Consider the following 21,371-nt stretch of genomic DNA (forward strand, 5'->3'; position numbering starts at 1 on the left):
GCGGGTAGCATTAAGTATATGTTGTGTTTGTAGTTTTCCTCCTTGTCTTTTCCGATTACTTGCTTTCCATTTAATCTTTTGATTGGTATTTGTACTCTTTTGATATTAATAAAAGTTATTTTATAGTTGCAATAATAGTGACACTACTATGAAAAACTGTATTCGAAATGAAGGTTAGTCAAATCTTTTTGGAAAAATAGTTTTAAAATTTATTTTAACATATATTACTATTTTCGTTTTGTCATATTTTTTTTCTTTTTTGGCCCCCGCTATAGGGGACCTCTCCTTCCACCCCTATTTAATTGGGAGCAGAGTTTTTGTATTTCTTAATTATTTTTTCACTTGAATTTTTATTTTCGTTCTCGTCTTCCATAGTTTTTCCTCCTTCTATCATTCTGCAATTCCATCTTCCTTTCTTAATCATTTCATTCCTTTCGTACATCCTAAAACACTTCAGTTATCTATTTCTATTACAGTATCACAGTTTTAATTGGTTTATTTATTTTCTCGTGTACATCAATTTTATCCTTTTCCATTATAATGGAGGTAAGTGTTGCCTCCTTTATCTTTTTGCCTAGCCGGCATTCGGTCTCATGTCGGAGTCCTTCAAATGCGGGACATCTGCTACCAGGTGGATCGCGGGCTGGTCTACGCCCGGTTCACATAAGCACGAGGGGTCCTCCTGTAAACCTATGAAGTTACTCAGAGAAATCCCGTGCCCCGTGAAGAGCTGGACCAAGACCGCGTCCGCCTAAATGCTACGGAGCGCGTGGTAGGCCGCGATGGCGTCCGGGTCGAACTTTCGCGTTGCCGATGCCGTCGTTTCCTTCATGTATCTGCTATTCCATTCGTCAAGCGTTCCCAGCCTAAGCTGTCGCTTGACAAATGACATAGGGCATTCGTCGTATTCTGGTCGTCTTTTACTTTTCAGGGCCGCGTCCTTGGCTAGTTGGTCCGCCCTCTTGTTTCCCTCTGTCCACGCGTGCGCTTTGACCCAATAGAAACTAACGCTCTTGACATTCTCTCTTGCTTTCATACTCGTACAATTCTCTTTTACTCTTACCACTAAGGGATGCAGGGTGTCCGATCTTACGACTGACTGTGTGTCTGTCCGCTAGCCGCGTACCCTGTTGCTTCCGCTAAAGCCAGCAGCTCTGCCTGGTATACCGTGCAGAAGCTGTCCAACTTGAGCTTCTTACTGTAAAGCTATGCGGCGTGTAGCATAACGCAGAACGCCGCACCCACCTTGTCCTCAATGCGGCTGCCGTCGGTTTGTCATATTGCAAATAAAATGAACGATTTTCTCAGTTTAAAAGCCGTGTATCCGTCAAGTTATTTAAATCGCATTTCATGAAATTAAAGGCGTCCGGTGAGCTACCACGATTCTGATCTACATATCGTTGTGAAATCTAATGAACGTGGATCAGGTTTTAGTATGGATTCAACAAAATCCTAGAGATCTGGAATAAATTGTCAGGTAAAAAGTGTACACGTTATTTTATTCAATTTCAAGAGAATTCTTGTGATATTATTATTTGTGCTCCCTGTACAACACTTATGTCAGCTTTAAAACGTGTTAAATTGCAAAAAATATTTGTTTTTAAAATACAAAAATTTAAAAAGAACATATTTTTTATGTCCTGTTAAGTATGTTATTGGCATTGTAATCATAGTAGAACTATATCAAAAAAAGTAAATAAAGTAGTAATAATGAAGCTTATGATATATAACGCTATTATTCTCCTATCGACATCAAATATTAATTCACCCACAAGGCTGCTGGCTCTCCTCAGTGGGAGCATAATAAAAATCTTCTTTTTGTTTGTGTTCTCTCGGATATACTCATTGAATATGCCTAAAACAGCAACATTCTTGTCATAGGTAGCATACACACTGCTCCACTTAGATAAATTCAAGCGTCGCCCCTACCGGTTGCTGAGACTTGTGCTTTAGCTACCGGATGATGCGACGTTTATACCGCGGGACCAAATTGAGCAGCTTCGTACCCAGATCGCACACCGACACATACCAGGAGGACCTATAACGAGCTCTCTTCATGGCGGCTATAGCGACCAGTCGGTACGGGGCAATAAATAAAGAATATAAAACTACAGAAGTCTAACAACCATATATACTAGGATCAAAAAATAATGTGGAAATTTGTCATTTAAAACTCTACAACATTCACATATTTTTCTTTCATGATTTTAAATAATACAAATCGAGCAGTGTTGTGGCAACATAGGCCTCCTTCTTACTATATGTTTGCGGTCCAACCCGTCGTTATAATAGTACACAGTTTTTTTATTGTTACCGTATCCGCTGTACCGCGTTTTAGGGATGCGTATAAAAACGGGGAGGCAGTATCGAGCTCTTCGTTCCGTCAGTCCTCCATCAACGCTTGCGACAGTGGCGCATAAGATTCTTTTGGGCCACCACCTCATCGTACTGAGGTACTGTACTGTGGTTTTGGTAAAATGATTTTATTTTGAATAATTGCTTAATTCATATTGATTATTTACTACCCGTATTTATAGAAGATCCCTATAATAAGCAATTAATAGTTAAAAATACGAAATGTGGAATTTTTTTAGAACGAAATTGTTCTGGCTTGTTAATAAAGACTAAATGTTAAAAATCAAAATACAAAACGGGGTTTCTTGTAGGAAATAAAAAGGTATAACTCATCACCTATTATCATTTAAGTTGTAATACATCCAAGGATGGAAATATGCACCCCCTATAGATTTCCGTGAAGACCAATAGGAAGCGACTTAGATCCAGCGTCTTCCGGCCACCCCAATAAGGACTAGACAGTCAACTTATGAATGAAAGCCCTAGCTGCGCCTGCAGATCCGTGATTTCCATTCCATAGCCTTGAAGCTCCAGCGGCTAAATGTTCTGTGCTTCTTACAGCCTGCACGTTACTACTTCTTCTTCTTCTTCGTTGTTTGCCTACATATCTCGTCATTAATGATTGAATCGGTAATAAAGAGGGATAAAATGGACTTAAAAACGAAGTAAACGTGATCTGATTTTGATAAAGAAATCTTCCAATGAAACCCTGTGCGTAATTATGAAAAGGAAAATTTGTATGCATAAGAGATTAAAATTATAACATCAGCAGGCGAATACTATAATTGTTTTGCTTCACGAAAATTCACATCGTTCTAAAACTCTACTTGAAACAAATATATTGCAAGAAACTCCAATAATAATAATTGATCCCAAATAATTTCATTATACTTTTTCTGTTTAACTGAGTTGGCACAGAAACAAATTCTTATAAGCTGTGTTCATAAGTTAAATATAATTATTAGCACGAAAAAAAATATATGATAGTTACCTAATTTAAAAACCTGGGGTCAAATTACAATCAGTGTTGTAAAGAAATCAGGGTAAGCGGTAATAAAATTTAAGCGTTGAAAGATCGTTCACAAGAGACATTCCGTAACTTCGCAATAACCAACTAAGGTAGAAATTTCGCAGTTCATTTATTGAGAGCTTGTTGGAAAATTTTATGACAACGAAAGGCGCTGATGTAAAATAATAAAATTAATACGTAAAACTATATTGCCGAGTAGGTACGTTTCCAATCTGTATAATAATAAACACTTAATAAGTTCAGCTTGTTAACCAATTCGAATTATTGAAGTCTTTCAAACAAACGCAAAATTCAGGTTAAATATTCAATAATCATAAGCTTATAAAGATAAAATTTACAACGTGTTCCGTATAAGCTGTATTGTAATCTCTTTAAAGCATCACATAAAAGAAAAAGTTCATGTAATGACTTCATAGGTGTTTTGTTTTTTGCTTTTATCATATATATTAAGTTTCCGGAGCTCAATATTGCCACTTTATTACTAATTAAACTGATTTCTTGTTAACAATTGACCAAAGAGTATACATACGTATATGAACAGAACAAAGCATATTGTCATTTTTTGTTAATTACGACTGGGCTAGCTGTCTTTATTCATTTGGTGATTTAATCTGAAATTATGATGCATAAATAGCCATGATATGTTCGTCTCATTCTATCCACATACACTTTCAACGGGCAATTAATTACAAATGCAAGTAAATACGTAATCGACTGTTAAGCGAAACTGCCAGTCTTCAATACGGATGATTCTGCAGACAAATTATTACTGCAGCTAATTCCTTTCCAGACAAAATAAATAAAATGTATTTAACACAAACAGAGATATAAGATTGTTGGTTAAAATCGACAGTTGATTTCACAGTATATTTCGTATAGCACAAATTACATATTAAAACTTTTAAACGCGGGAATTCACCACACTCATCATCATAATGCGTATGAATTTCATACAATGGTTTGGTTGAATGTTATTCGCAACGTTACAAGTGTATGCGCGACTGCACTTTCGATCTTACATTAAAATTTGCAAGAAGGGCAATAATTTTCCGGCCAGTGATGGCATTAACAGCGGCAAAACTGACGGCTAAAACACCGTTGTTTTTTTTTGCATAAAAGTGCTTAACATTCGGCCGAATGCATCCTGGTACGCTCCCCTCGCCGCACTGCATTTGTATATATGCATTTATAACTGCGCAAGTATCAGCATTACATTAAAAAAGCAAAGACGGCAAAAATATGTGAAGTTTTAATTTTATCTATCTATCTTCATTTACATAGATTTGCATTCCTGTAGAATTTTTTATTCCTGTACTCATTATTGCTCCAAGTATATAAATTTCATTATCTCTAATTAAAACTACCCTTTAAAGTTCATAATCCATAATTAATTAATGACTCACTCTCAACTCGAGAAACATTTATCGATCTGCATCTTATGTTAATTAAATGAATATCATTATTACTAGTTGAGGTGATCGAAGAAAAAAAAATTAAGTCATAAGAGCCTAAAAGCAGGCCGGTGTATAAATAAGAGAGAAGATCGTGCACCCGAGTCAACGCCAGTCAATACATTCTAATCAATGATTTATTGCCCCTAATCCTCAGCTCAGCACAAATAAGCTATCTTGTCGACTTAATGTTGTATCAGCTCAGGCGTGAAACTCCCGCGCACCACTAAGTGGTCCTTCCAGTTTCCACTCGAAATATTTTAATAAGGCCGCGTTGCTCACGCACCCAAATAAAAACAGGCACTCACGGACACGAACCATCTAAAACCCCGACATGTTCGTGCTCTCTTTATTTATAATAGTAGCGACACTAAGGATCTACATTTTTGCTCTAAACGGTGTTAATTTATTGACCGTGGGCAGATAATATCACTTTTTTTTTCTTTCATTACTAAAACGATTACACCAGAAATTATACGTTGAAGTCACTTCTGAGCGCTCGATCAATTGTACTCATCCATGCGAATCTACATTTTACTGCTAAGGATCTAAGTCGAAATTCGTTTGCTCGAAATTCAAAGGTACAACCAAATAATACCTTACTTGACGAAATCGCCGTATGGACTCGCTAATAAAAAGTGTTAAGTTATGAGCAAGTTATGCCACTTGCATTAATTTCGATGCTTAACCTGATAAACAAATTATGGTATATTAAGTTAATAGCTTAATTTATAATTGAAAGTATTACGATGCATTCATAAGAAGGTATTGTTACGATCGCCTTTAAGGTATCCGGTCGCAGTTAACGACAAATTGCCGGGATAAAAATATCTATATGCGTTAAGAACGCGACACCTTAAATGTTCGAGGATGTTTTAATTTTGTCTTTGAACCGTCTTAACGGACCGGATTGCGTATAAAATTTTATTGGTATAACCTTTTACTCGCGTATACAAAACAGTATTTGAGAGCATTATTTTAATGGTTTGAAATTTTAATATGTTTCGTTGTAAGTTTTAAATACCAATTTCAATTCTACTGAATAATGTCCATATTATAGCGAGTGTACGCTGTATTAAATCATCATCTGTGGTAAATTCACCATGTGAAATTTCCCACGTTGTTAATTTTTAAGGCTCCCTATTATTTGAACTTGTAATAAAGTTGTTACTCATATGCCATTGAAATAAATATTGGTCGAGCAAATACCTCCACGATTGACCATTACACAGTAATTTGACATAACATAATGCTATCCTGGAGGCATAATGTACAGAGAATAAAAAAGGTAATTGTACTAACATTTTTACAGATATAAAGTTAGAAATAAAATAACGTTACCATTCTCAACTTCTTGTATTTCGTCTGTTGAAATTTCTTTAATAAAATATTTTGTTTCAGGCACATTTTCACTTAATATTATAATAATGATATTCTATAAAATATCACTTGTATTAATGAAGTGAGTAGTGGCAGTCCAGCGGTAGAGGTCTGAGACTTGCGATTGAAGGTCACTGGTTTGATTCTCGGAATACAATCTTATACAATTCACACTATGTGCATTAATTATGGTGATTATGGTACATACTCCCATAAATATTTTTGGAGGAGGTTTGCAGTGGATAGCTATGGGCTGAAACAACTACGACAAGATTATAATAAATTACTTAAACTGGCAATAATAGCAAACCACGATTTTTTTGAATACAAGAATATGAAAAACCCTTTTTTCTCGTTTCTGGGTCGACCTGTATCTCTGTGTTTGCGATGATAGTGCGCTACAGGCGTTTAAATAAACTCGAGGGGTCCATTCATAACATCGACGCTTACAAAATTGGGAGGCTTCCAAGCACTTAGTTCACTTAGGCGGAGGGTTCATTCCTTGCCTGGGCGCTGTAACCAGATGTAAGATGGCACTTCAGTTTGAGCTATTCAAGTCGCTTTTATTAACCTACGCACCTGTTTAAAAGTGTGAAAGTTGTGTCCATTAGCCATTAGGTAAAGTTTAGGTTGATCAGTTCTTCTCAAGTTATTTATTTATATCATTATCTACATAGTACCACTTACAGTAAACACTAGTGTACGTAGAAGGCCAGAAGACGCCAATATGTTAAAAATGAAATAACTATTTATGAATAACAACTTAAATTTTAATTATTCTCCTTTAACTAATATTTTAAATCATCCCTATTCGAAAGTTTTTTTTTATTATTCCAAAACAAATTGCAATCTTGCCTACTTTTTTCATATGTTATTATCCACTAAGCGTCGTTAAATAGGATAATTTACACTGCCATTATTAAACAAGCAGAAAAGACCAATTTGTCAGAAACAGACGTAGCTACTCTTTAATGATTAATTCTTTCAACTTAAAACTATGAGGATTTCAAACGCGTCCTGATTTGACAAAAGCCGCCACAAACTCAGACGTGGTTTTTTATAATCACTTCCACAATATTTTTCATTTAGTAGTAGGGACATTTATTACCGAACTCTATTAATAAAAAATCTTTCAAACTACAACAGTTTTTTTTAAATCGTGTATAGTTAATCACATGTAACATGAGTTTTATCTTAAAATATCCTCTTAGATTTTTTAGTTATTAGTGTGCACACTGTATCATAGAGAGATCTAGGACTTGAGCGGCGGTGTCAGCGTTATCCTCAAAGTCAAACAAAACAAAAAAGTAAGCGTCATCAAGAAGTAGTGGTTTTCAAGATTTTCTTAGAAAAATTTGAGGTCACGTTCATAATATTAAATCATGATAAAATAAAATAAAATAAAATTGTCGCTGTGTTCTGATTGTTCATACATATTTCTAAATATTGCTTAAATAAAAAAATGTTATTTTTCTTTTTAAATCTTTATTGTCATTACATATAAATATTTAAAAAGAACGAAATATGTGTTGCTTTGACTACACACTAACTTGTGTTTGTGATTTTTGTAATGAAATAATTTTCAGTCGTATGACGTCTACTGCTGAAAATAGGCTTCCCCATAGATTGTCAATGAAATCTGTTGGAAGAGCCAGCGTTCAGCGTTTTCCGATATTCTTAACTAAGTCATATTTCGACCTTGTAGTTCGCCAAAAGTTGCATGTTAATTACCTGGCTGAACGTGAAATAATAAATTTCATGTTCCCAGTTGACGACTTCAGACTACCTTAAAACTCATTTTTTATTGTATCAAAACTAGTAGATTAAGATTAACAGTCTCTGTGCATTTGCTCTAGCACGCCGATTTTAAATGAACTTGTTAATCGTTAAAGAATCGTATGTACACACAAACCTATGTAAATCCAATGTAATATCCTATTTATTTAATACACTTTGACATGAGCGCTTCGTCTGTAATCCTATAACGTTGTTAGCTAACTACGCAGTGTATTCCAATTAATACGCATATAATTATTGTTACAATTTATATGTAGCACAAGTGTTGTTCATTTATGTCAGTAAACGGTTAAATATTTAAGATGCGCTTTGTATTAAATAGTTAAACTCTTATTGTAGATTACAGTAATATTTGATACTTTACAAACGCAAAATATGTTCAGGCATAGGAGGAATTTCTGTACTATTTAACTATTCTGTTTTTTATAACATTAATAAACTGCACAAAGACAAAGGCGCAAAATAATAAACATAAATCTTACTGGTGGATAACCAAACGTACTGTCATACTTTAGGTTGTCACGGTAAGGGTGAACAAACTGATCATGTTCTCATATTACGCTTTAAAAATTATATTACGCGCATCTTTATTGCAGAATACCTGAGCTTCACAGGCGTAAATCGTTCAATGTTTATATAGTCTTAAATTAAATTAAGATCGTAACCGACTTTAAGTTATTTGATGTTTAAACAAAAAAATTTCTTTGCAGTACCGGTGTCTCCGTCGTCAACTGGCGGCGCAGGCGGAGGTGCGGGTACTCCGTTGTACCCCGGTGCAGCCACTCACCCTCTGTCGTCCCTTCTCTCGCAGCAAAGATTGTTAGAGCTATCCCGATTTGGGTTGAGGCACTACGACATCGCACACCACGTACTATCCCAGCAAGGTGCTGTAACTAAATTGCTCGGTAAGAGTTAATTATAGATATAAGTGAACACGCAACGTCAAAAATTCTAAAAATGAAGAACAATAAAGTAATGTTCGATAATTTCATGTGCACAATTAAAAAGTTTTATTTTATATTGAAATTTCCTGATAAAATGTTTAATAAAATGTACTTCATTTTATCAAAATTTATTTTAATTAATATTGGCCATGTAGTATACATCTATCGGCTGATGATGATGATTTGTTTAAAATTAGACAATATTTTTTATTTGAAATAAACTTGTAAAATTTTTTAAATTTTGTTCGAAATTAGTGTAAATTCATATAAATTTAAAAAAGGAGTTTTGTTTTACGAAATGTATATTTTATGTGGACATGTATATGAGAAGTCTTTGAAATTTGTTCGTATTCATTAATTGATAAATCGACTTATTTCCACCGGGTATCGTTTCCACTGCAATTATCGCATATTTCATTTATACAGAAGACTAGGGGGCAGTTTCAATATTGTGTTGCGTTATATGCCTGATCTTTAAAGGACTGCGTCGTAGTACATAATTGTTTGCTATTAAGCTATCCAATAATTACTTAGTCGCCCATCTAGAAAGGTGTTTGAGTTTCAAGTTAACAGAGTTATCTTTTGCAAGAAGCTGTATTTTATTAAATGAATAAAGCTTATTTTGATTCTTGCTATCACTTGATGACCGTCTTCACTATATTTTCTAATTAACCGAATCCGTCCAATGGTTGTCAGGTAGATATTGCCGCCTGAGACAAGACCACCTTTTGTAATTCATATTTTGCTTATTTCAACTAATTCCCTTTAATATCTTATGTTGATGTATAAATAAAAGATAATCAAAAATGATTCATCTTTAATTGAATCAATTAATATATAATTTTAGTTACAAATGGTTAATGTGTTGAATTAACTGAAACTACCACTTTTTACATTTTGGTTAAACCCTTAAAGTTTTTCACATTAAAATTTTAGAGGACAAAAATTATTATTAAAGGGGAATTAATTTTTATTACTAGCCATCATTTGTCATTCCAAAAATAAATATTTATAACAATATTTTTAAACGTACGTTAAAATATATAAATGTTCAAACATGGAATCTTATTAAGTGCAAATACAAATGTGATCTACTAGTCGGTACATTATAACACAGTTGCGAATATTTTTAACCATTCCTTTTAAGTAGCAAAGATTAATGCTCACATTTAACATGTTTCAACTTATCAACCCACTCTCGAACAAGAAGAACCGATTATTAGAAGCAAATTATAATCGATACCTCAGATTCTCAGCATTCAATGACCACTCGGTGATTTGTCGAAAGCGACGTGGCTCGATGCTGCATTTAACTTTGTTCTAATTATACAGCTGCGGCAAAAATCTCAATCGCTATTAATCAACGATAAGCCATCGGCGTGCCCGCTACGAGAGCCCCCATTGACGAAAGCTTAGATCTTAATCGATACATAAAACTTGCAGCGTGTTAATTATAAGCCACTGGGCTGCGGACGGACCCGGCCGCCGCGAGCATTCACTCCGATCCCGAGCGATGTCAATCCTATCTGCACCAACATCGATGATTCCTCACATTCGTAATCGTTTGTTTGACCGCGTACTTTGTTATTATTGCTGTTGCATTTTGAAGCGATTGTTATCTTTATTTGTCTGTGATATCCGAGCAGATTCTGTTGCGGTTTTTGTTGTTTTAGGATGAATTTTAGCAAAATGAAAAACTTTTGAGCAAATATTTCTTATTGATTCAGTTTATTTCGAGCCTAGTATTAAACTATATCGAAATACGTAAACTGACAGGTTACTTTTGTTTTATGCATTTTTTTCTTTACGAGACCTTCCCAGATACGTTTTCTCTTTTCTTTTTAAATCTTTATAATTTGCTTTATCAATTATACAAAAACATTGTTTAATATGTCTACTACAGATATATTGTATGACAAAATTCAAAGGTTTACAGTTTGTGAGTTCCTAACAAAAGTTATTTAAATAAGCAGATATAAATGCGTTGCATGCCTAAGTTTTAACTCTGAACAGCAATCGTTGCTTGTCACTGTATATTTCAAGTTCAATATTGCCTTATGTTTTCAATGCACACGGGTTCTTCAATTCCAAATTATTTAGTCAAAAAAGTAGCTCGTGTTTCTACAAAACGCATTATTTGTAACACGCTCGACACGCAAGACTTGCAGCGGTACTATCTTGAATCAAATGTTTGTCATTAATTAACGTAATTATTTTATTGCTATTAATTGCTCTCACATTAACGTGAAAACTATGCTGATTAGAATTCATTTCTGTAAATTATTCTAACACTTATACTCAGTGAATAAATATTACAATACTATAGAATATATTTTATATTATAAAAATAATATGATCTGAAATGTTTACAATTGAATAGAATATAAAGCTCTATTTAATTGTCTTAGAAAAACTATTCATCTCTAATGATATCATAGTTTAGATGTGTTGATTCGTTTTTATTGATTTATTATATTAGCACTTTCTGTTAGGCTGATAAGTAAAATATGAAGTTGATATTTCGTGAAAAGAGTAGCCAAATCGAATAATTGAGTTGAGTAATCTTTTAGCACAAAATTAGAAAAATAAGAATAGCTACCAATTTTCTTAAACTAATCATAGTAACAGGATACTACACCCATCATTTGATTTGACACGTGGGAAATATTTTTCGTTAAAATTATTAACACTGTGTATATGTATGTATATTATTAGCACTGTATATAGTGGTTAAACACAACTATTTATAAAAGATTAATATTTGCAACGTTCCAAATCACATTTAGGATACTATACTACGTTAGGTATTTATGACAGTATTCAAATAATGAGTAGAAATTAACGCCCTCAAGATTTTTTACTGAAATTCAATTGATACATTACGTATAGTTCAAAACACAAAGAATAATCATATATTATTTTTCTTGTCCCAAACAAAAGGTATTGTGATATCTAAAAATTATTGTTGACACGCCTTCTCTGACTTATAGCAAATATATTGCTACCTACATTAAAAGTGATTGCGAAACAAAACTTTATCAAGATAACATACTTTAAGACACTCTGAGTGAATATTTAAACTGTTTGATATTTTGCGTAATAATTGTTAGCAAAATGTATATCTTTGGTATTGAAGGAAAAGGATATATTGTTCGTTAATAATTGTGAAGTGGATACAAATATCAAATGGAATAATTCAAATACCGCTGTCTTATAATTAGTTCAATAATAAAGGGAGATAGCAATTATTCCATTCAATTAAACCATTATAGTGTCGTTCCATGCAAACCATTCATTAGGTCTGACGTAGTCGCAAACACTTGGCCTTATTCGATTAATTTAAGGAATTAGATTCACAAGTTATATAATTAATGTACATGCTCGCTTTGTATTTGTTCATGAAACGTGAAAAGGCGATTTCAAAAGCACTGGTGCGTATGTAACTCAACGTATAATCATTTTGAACGTCGATCTCACTTGCGCAACTGAATGTGTAATTCGTAGTCCTGAGTTTCAATTAATTCCTTCCTGCGCGAAAACAAACATAAAAATAAAGTCTAACTCATGCATCGTTTTTTACTTAGCTTATGCCTTGACTCTGTTACCCCTTAAGGTTCAAGATAACAAATTTAAATTAATTTTACATCAAAAATATTATTTTTTAATTAATATTCAATATCCATATTCATTCTTAGAGGCCTAGCTTAAAAACGAAAACAATAGTTATATTGTTTTGATATTAAATAATGATATAATAAAACATAAGAAATTTTGGAAAAATAACTTAGTTGTTTAAGATCTCTAACAGTTCATTGGATTTTCGATCGACTTTATTTACTTAAGATAATTTAAATTATTATATTTTACAATAATTTACATCCTTATGTACAAAAATTATATTAAAATATAAGATTGTCGAATACTAATGTTAAAAAGAAAAAAAAACAATACCAGTTGCATAAGTGTGAGTTAGTAATGTCAATCAATTTTTGCCGATGGTGATTTCGTAACGTCACGTGTCGAGTTCCCACGGAAGCCGGGCTACGATGCGCCGTAGGCTGTCATGTCCAACCACTTACGTATTTAACGTAGGTACATAGCCTTAGCTTAAAAGTCATTATCTAGCTCAAACAAATTGCGAGTTGACGGCGTGGAAATGGGCACGCTTAATCATTATAATGTTCTTTCGTTTCACCTCAATTTTACGATATTTATACGACTTAGATTGAATAAATAAAATTTAAAAGACTCAAGTTTACGAACAGTGTGAAATTACAAGGATGTAATAATACGTTACCGATGGATACAAACAAAGCTCAAATTTGTGTAAAATTGATTTAAAAATTTAATAAATAAAGTTGTTTTTTAAACTTATTAAAACCAATAAGTTCACACTCAATATTTCCATTTTTTCACACTTAATATTTCCATTTAATTATTAGTAAAAGAGAAATCTGAAAATGATTATGAACATTATATATTTTGTAACATTTATTGTGTGTACAGTCAACTGATTTAAATACCTCTTTTACCGATTTAAAATTTATACTCTTCAAAATATTATTAGCTCTGAACGTAATTGAGAAAGATTGACCTATCTAACTCAAAGAAATTATTTACAGACGTACAAAGCAAATCAAAACCACGAAGTGAGTAATTTCACATTAAACCAGTCATTTTATTTTGATGTAACGAAATTTTTGTAGGTAGCTAATGATACCTACTCGAGAAGATTGTCCGCGGATCGCCGCGGCCGGTAATGAAGCCATATTTAGGCTTTGGTCCTATAATCAAAATTGAATTACCGGGGTTGACATTCTTGCTATACTTGTGACTATTTTTTCTTTTTCCGCTCCAATTCTCGTAGGTTGATTTTAAATTTATAATGTCCTTCGCTGTTGTTTGGGCGATATTTTTAGTAGTGTCGCATGGTTGAATACGTCTAATGATAGCATATTAAGCCTTTTGTTTTACGGTTTTAAAGACCTATCATTTTCTACTCCAGCTTGACAGGTAATAAGGTAGAAAGACATCGATGAAACATTTAAATTATGCTTTGATTTTAAATTTAGGTGGAAATATTAGTAACTTATACGCAAAGATTAAATATTTGTATTTACATTCACCTAAAGTTTATGTGTTGGTTATTATGAAAAGCACCTTGGTAATGAAAAAAATCCAGGTTTCAAATTGGATAGTGTAACGGATAACTACACCTATTTGTGCGAGTAAGGCGACAACCTGCACGTTTTTTCGCAAAAGGAAATTTCGACAACAGTTATTCTAGTTAATTCATCTATTATTACATCTAATTCATTGAATGCACCCCCAATCTAATTATAAAAAATAATTAAAAGACATAACTACACTAAATAATAATTAAATCTCAATAAACGATCGGTATAGGAAGCTCGCTTCGTTTTATTTAGAATTTTTAGGTTTACAATATAATAAAATTATTAATAAAACATATACTCAACATACATTCACCTACACTTACACACTGTCATAATACTATTTCCCATATTTCGTTTTTTAATCTTACTATCGTAATCTAGCTTACTGGCTTATCTTATACTACTGTTATAGATAATGAATGTATATAATAAATAAGTTACTTTAAACAAATATCCCAACCCTGATTATAATTTTTTATTTACTTCTGTGATGGGTTATTGCTTATCTAACAAAATACTGGACTCGGGGAACCGAAAAGGGAATGACTAAAAATGGTATGAACCCTTAACTTTTTTAATTACATTTAAAGTAATGACGTTTTGAAAGTTGGAGTAGTTTTAGATCCAAGTATGAAAATTAGAACCTATAAATAAAGTTATAGTTTAATACATAAATAGAGAAGATCGTGATAAATAACATTGTTACACAAAATTTATTTTTGATTTTGCTTTAATATCCATAACATTAATTTTTGGAAAACAGCACTGTCATCAGCAGCGGATACGTGATTGTAAGTGAAACTAAATGCTAATGAATAAAAAAGAATATTTGATTATTGATAAACCGCTTCCACAGAAGCACAGCGCTCTATATTTTTTAAAAAATCCATTAATCACTGAACCAGGCATCGTTAACACACGCGTTGCATTAACTTCTATAAATCAGGACCACTTTACCTTTAAGATTCTGATCTATTAGTTTCATGACGAGGCAGTTCCCGCTACAGTTAGCGCCGGCTAATATAAACCGTCACTTTTTAATACAAATTTAATCAACCGAAGTCGAACACTTTCTGCATCGTTTACAATGTTCTTGTTCTGCTGTACAGAATCACCGTATAATGACTTTAAGCGCCCATAAACCACTTTTGTATGGAAATTTATTGGCTGGCGTTTAACGTTATTAGGGTATTGTGCCGTTTGGGACCCATACTTCCTTCACCGCTTTGGTGTGATTAATCGTTTGACATTGTTTTGCACCAACATAATAGAATTAGATATATTTAGACAAGATATAATTTTATTATTTAATAGATATATTTACATATATATGTATATACACATAGGGTGATTTAAACTTATGTACTGACTCGTCACGATACCACTGGAAGCACAAGACTTGAAACTTAAAACATAGTAGGAATATTCCTTTTACTGAACAGTAGTCAATCAAGAATGGATTTTACAAAATTTCACCTGCAATGGAGAGATAATTGGACAGCTAGAAAACAAAATTTAAAGTCTTTTTTATCTTACTTTACGTAAAGCGCGCAGCCGACAGCTAATACTATCTAAAATGTTTACTGAATTTATACTTTTTAAACTTTATTTGATTAAATATAGTGTAGGTTTATAGTTATCGTAGTAAAAGAAGTATACAACAAAAGTGTGATGATGACCGCACGCTTTAACACTTTTAATATCTTTTATAACTGGAAAATTTATTATGTGAATACTAAGACATTTTATGAATATTAGAAAACGTGCATTGTGAGTCGTTCAACACGTAGCTGTGTAAGAGCACTCTGTCTGTAGCGGATTGAACGCGCCAGGAGCATTTGAGTTTCACGCAAATAATAACAATTTCAGAAGTACCTCACACGATCCGCCTGCCTAGCCAACTACGGGTAATTGGCTCTGGTCATGCGATTACGTTTCTAGCCGATTTAATTATCGCAAAATGATCAGTATGCCGGCCTCCCGCAATTTACCTATCAATCAAATAGAGAGTACGGTTCGCTTATTGGCGTTCAGACGCAAACAAAACCACGATATCGGTTTTCTATCACTCTTGCAAAATACAGACTGCGAACTCTAAAGCCGCGTTGCCGCGTTTCAAGCTAGAAAAGCAATATCGCCTTTTATACTGCATCGTAAATAATTACTTAAACACTTTTTACATAATTATATTAAGTTTGTGTGTGCAAATGAAAAGCCTTTGTAAGAATCAGTGACTGAATAGGCGATTTTTGGTGATTACATCGTGACTATGTATAAAAACTAGATGAAGCCAGTTGGCAAATGGAGCTGGATAGAAAAGGAAAAGCATGAATACTAAGCATATCGTAAAGGTCCCAAATAGTCTTATTAAAATTATAATAATTATAATCGGAAATTTTGTACGAATTTTCTACAAGCAAATCCATAAAGGTCGGGCATTTATCGTAATATATCAGGTCACAATAAAAGTAAAATATAACATATTATTCTAAAGGAATATAAAAGTAGAAGTTTTTGCTCTGAATTTTGCTTTTTTTCAAAATCCCGGAGGTGTATTAACATAAACTTAAATGTTTGATGCAATTCTGCGTAAATCTTCACCTATTTTGATTACTAATTGGAAATCATAACTTAATTTGAAGTCAGGTCCTTTGCAATATTTGAATAATATGTATGGTTATTTTTAAAATAATTTAGTGTTTGTGTTGAAAATGTGTTTGAAAATGTTCAATTTTTTAATTTTTTTTACTAAAATACAAATTAACATATTCATTTAACCAAATATATATGAACTACTAGATGAAACTTTTCTGTACATGTGATGAAGTAATTCATGTAATATTTGCGGAGATAAAAAATATTTTACTACTTGATTTAAACAAGAAATGAAATCTATAGACATTATTCAAAATCCTTTTGAAATTTCGGTAACTGTCTAGTTATTTATTTGCGGGGCCGTGAACCCGTCATAACAGAAGTGGCCTGCATCAACGTCTTACAACGACCTTACCAAATCTCCTCACTTCTGATAACATCTCTTTAAGAAATCACGAGCCTGGGAGAACGTTTTACGGCTGAAATGATGACGACGAAAGTGGTTAGTATTTATTTAATATATACAAATACGAAATTAAGCTCTACGAGAAATTTATTAGGGCATAGATGGCAAATCTTCTTTGAAAACATTGAAAAATCGAAATAATAATAATATTTAAACTATTATATAATATTTCTTCGATATCATCTCATGCTATTGCAAATATAAATGATATGCCTATTTACCGATCTCGTGTGTAATATACGTAAACACCAAAAAATATTTTTTTACTGCTAGGTAAAAAAATACTGTTATTGTTACCTTCATAATACATTGAAATTAAAAATGTTTAAATATGGGCGACACAGAAGTATGTGATAAATGTGACCTGTGATGTTTTTAGCAGCCAACGCCATTTACGGACTTAAGCATTACTTTTATCAAGACATAAAGACCTTTATGAATTTATCTCGGATGGCGTTGACAAAAATGAGAATATAAATAATGTTGAATTATTCAGCGTGATCTGTATGGAGGCCATCGGTTCCAGGACTGAACAAAAACATTTCGCGCGCCCGACTGCTGGAATGCAACGCACGATGCGTTTTTGTAAGATTGTCCCTGGGCACGCACTCATCCATTATCTAACTGAATTAGGAATTGCAGCGGTCTTCTTTATACTCAGCTGCTCGGTTACTTTACCAATAACCGCATAATTTTGAGCTCAAAGTTATTCATAGATCCCGAATTCTTGTCATGCCTGCTATGGATATCAATGAAGTTGAAAAGAAAAACAGCTTAATTTAACAACTCTATAAGTGGTCTGTGAGATTATTTTGCTAGGCGGCCTTGAAATGTTTCAAATAATAAACCGAACTTATTTTGTACCATTGGAAATCTTTGTTGAAAGTCATGTCCAACAGTGGACATCCTACCAAAAGTCCTACATTCCTTATCATGGTGAGGAATATATATAATTTTAAAAGTATGGTATTTGTCAGATAACGTGTTATTTATATATATATATATATATTTATGTATATATATATATATATACATATATATATTTATATATATATATATATATGTAAATATATATATTTATATTTATAAATATATATGTATGTATATATATACATACATTTTTATTTAAAATTTAACTTCTCAAGTTATGTTTTATCGGATTTTGTAGCATTATTTATAATTATGGAACAAATCAATCTGTTGTTTGACAGACGGTGATATAAAATATAACTTTGTATTATATGAGCCAAATAAGAAAAATGAATTATAAATTCTGCTCTCGCTGCTCCGACTTCATTTTGTCGATTTCATTGTTTCTGTAATTAATACTAATTTGCAGTTCCATTGTTATTCTATGCTGTCGTTCTGATTATCAATTTTTTTACCTTTGTTAGTCCACCTTCCCTTTGAATGTTGCGGTAGCCACAGTTAGCAGTAAGAACAATGCTATTGGAGTTTGAGCTCTGAGCCTAGAGTGATTAGTATTGACTGGTCAACGAGGTTATTTTTGTATTCTTAAGTTTTATTGCTTCGAGTCCCCATCGCATACTCACGTTTGGCGCTCAATGAAATTGCATCAATTGCTAACGTGTTGCAATTAGTGGCATCTTCTGGAAGGATTTTAAGTTGAATATAACGTTTAGTTTTGTGTGCACGAGAATGTCGCAGGTGTCACTTTTTTGGTCGTTGATATTTTTTTAAATATTTCTGGTTACATGTATTCCATTGACAAAGATGTAAGCCATTAAGTAATTTAAAACTAAAGATAACTCTATCCTAATTGTTTTAAACTTGAAGAAGGGTATTAGATATCCATTATTTACGATTTAAAGCATAAATACATAATAATCATGAATTGTTCAATTCGTTTTTTTTAATAGTGAAACTATATGTAGAACAGATCTATAGCGATGGCAAGGCAGTACCTAAATATTTTCATTCTTATTTGTATAAATAATACCCAAATTTTAATTAAGCGAATATAAATTTGTTTGTATTAAATAAATGGTTATATTTCAGGCACTCTTCGACCGCCGGGACTTATTGGCGGAAGCAAACCGAAAGTAGCGACTCCTGCCGTTGTGTCAAAGATAGAACAATACAAAAGGGAAAATCCGACGATATTCGCCTGGGAAATTCGTGAACGACTCATATCAGAAGGTAATAAATATAATATAATATAATATAATATAATATAATATAATATAATATAATATAATATAATATAATATAATATAATATAATATAATATAATATAATATAATATAATATAATATAGTATAATTTAATGAAAATATAGTCAAAAATAACATAAATATAACAATAAATAACGTGTCAAAATGGTGTGAAACCGGCCGATACCAATAGCCTTATTATCATGAACGAAATTTGCGTAATCAACCAACCTTTGAATATAATGACAAAAATTTGTTTATGCCTTAAATGTTTCCCCCGTTGAACACAACAAACGCCAAGAGCAATCACGACTGTCGAGATAATTATGAACAACTGTGCGTTCGTTTGCAGTTATGCACGTACGTTAAAGAAGTATTTACTCTTAAATATTTTAATATAAGTTTATTCAATACTAATTGTGATCGAACGTTTGATTTATTTTCATAAACAGTCAACAAATTATTTTTGTGTATTTTCACAACAGTAAGAATTAATACATATCTAAGGAAATAACGAAGACATGAAAATTAATTAGTGTCATCGGTAGTGGAGGTGAAAAACGCAATATACTTTATTGCGTTAAAAGTCTGATGCGGAGTTAAGAATGCCATAAATTTGATTATTTAGGGAACTGACGAAATATATTAGATGGAATTTCTTAATCATTGACAAATGCTATTTGACATTCGGAGATAAGATTTTTATGGGGTTGAAATGGTAGCGCGCTATAGATGTCAGGTTACTCTTTACAATTGCATATAAGCTATTATATTATTCATTTCAATTAACTTGTACATAGATCCATGTTTATAAATTTTAGGTTAACACTCCTGATCTCTGTTTTTCGATAGTTTTTTTCCAATTTATGGTGTCTTGAAAATAAAAAGACAGCAAGCCTTGCGTTTTGGGCCGGAAGTAGATACTGTACCATCAAAACAGTCTCTCGCAAAAAGATCCATCACGGGTAAACTTTTCTTCGTCAATTTCAATCAAAAGTATCAATTCTATAAAAATAAGGAAAAAGCTCGTTAAAGCGAAGCAGTAAATTGCATGCAAATACTTTTAGAATTTGTTTCTTAAAAAGGAGAATATCTGCGATCTCGTCTTTAACAGCTGCTGATCCCGCTATTAAATTTTTGCCCGCGTACAAAAACTTTGAGTAAAAAATTAAGTCGCGTAAACGAAATCAATAAAATGGCAAACTCGGACAATGACTTCGAAATTTTGTAGTAGTTTTTATTGTACATGCCTTTTTCTTATTTTGAGAAATGGTACTGTAAATTATAAATTTTATGAACTTTGGTTATAAGTAATGTTATAAATTATAGGAATAATCGCAATACTAACTGGTCATATGCATAAGTAATCGCTATATAATATAGCCGAGGTAGAAGAACAAAACTAGAAATGGAGAAATATTAGAGAAAGTGTTTTTGAGTAATTTGTACTTGTTAAATTCAACAAAGCTTTTTTAAGAATTTATGCAATTTAAAAGTTCATTAAACTATGAAGCTGGTGTTATACTTACGAGTTAATATATATTGATATAATAATTAGACTGAAATTGCTATAGTAAATAACTATGTACATTTTATGACTTTAGTAAATAAACTCATTTACTAAAGTCACATAAAAAAATATGTAACGATTTTTAAAAGTTTGCTCTTTATTCAAAATATAGGCGGCAAAGTTGCTACTTTGGATGCGGAAAAATTCTCCACTTGTGAGGGAGTAACACTTGCGTGGAATTAGTAATTTGTTCTAGTATTTATGCAGAGGAAGATAAAATAACTAGGTACAAGACAACACCGAAGCAAATTTCTAATTAAATTAAAACCAAAGTCCAACCAACTAATGAGATTTCTCGCGTAGTAGGCGTTAGTTTGCGAGCGTTTCCCTCAATACGCACATACGTAGTTAGGTAATCGGATTTAACTATTTGTTTAATGAACTTTATGTATTTAGTGTCAAATAGTTTTCGGGGAGGTCAGTAGGAAAAGC

General features: G+C 32.4%; 1 protein-coding gene across 1 annotated transcript in view; it reads left to right on the plus strand.

The window, feature by feature from the left end:
* The window catches only part of LOC137928755 (paired box protein Pax-6-like), a 47,808-nt gene that overhangs the window by 12,917 nt on the left and 13,520 nt on the right, over nucleotides 1–21,371 (plus strand). The window contains exons 2-3 of the mRNA XM_068771717.1: nucleotides 8,724–8,918; nucleotides 19,215–19,355. Coding sequence (XP_068627818.1) covers nucleotides 8,724–8,918; nucleotides 19,215–19,355 — 336 coding nt within the window. The remainder of the gene's footprint in view (nucleotides 1–8,723; nucleotides 8,919–19,214; nucleotides 19,356–21,371) is intronic.

Source organism: Battus philenor, unplaced genomic scaffold (assembly GCF_028537555.1).
Source record: "Battus philenor isolate CCGP_79_NKW_IND1 unplaced genomic scaffold, ilBatPhil1.0.hap1 SCAF_4, whole genome shotgun sequence".
NCBI classification, from domain to species: Eukaryota; Metazoa; Arthropoda; class Insecta; order Lepidoptera; family Papilionidae; genus Battus; species Battus philenor.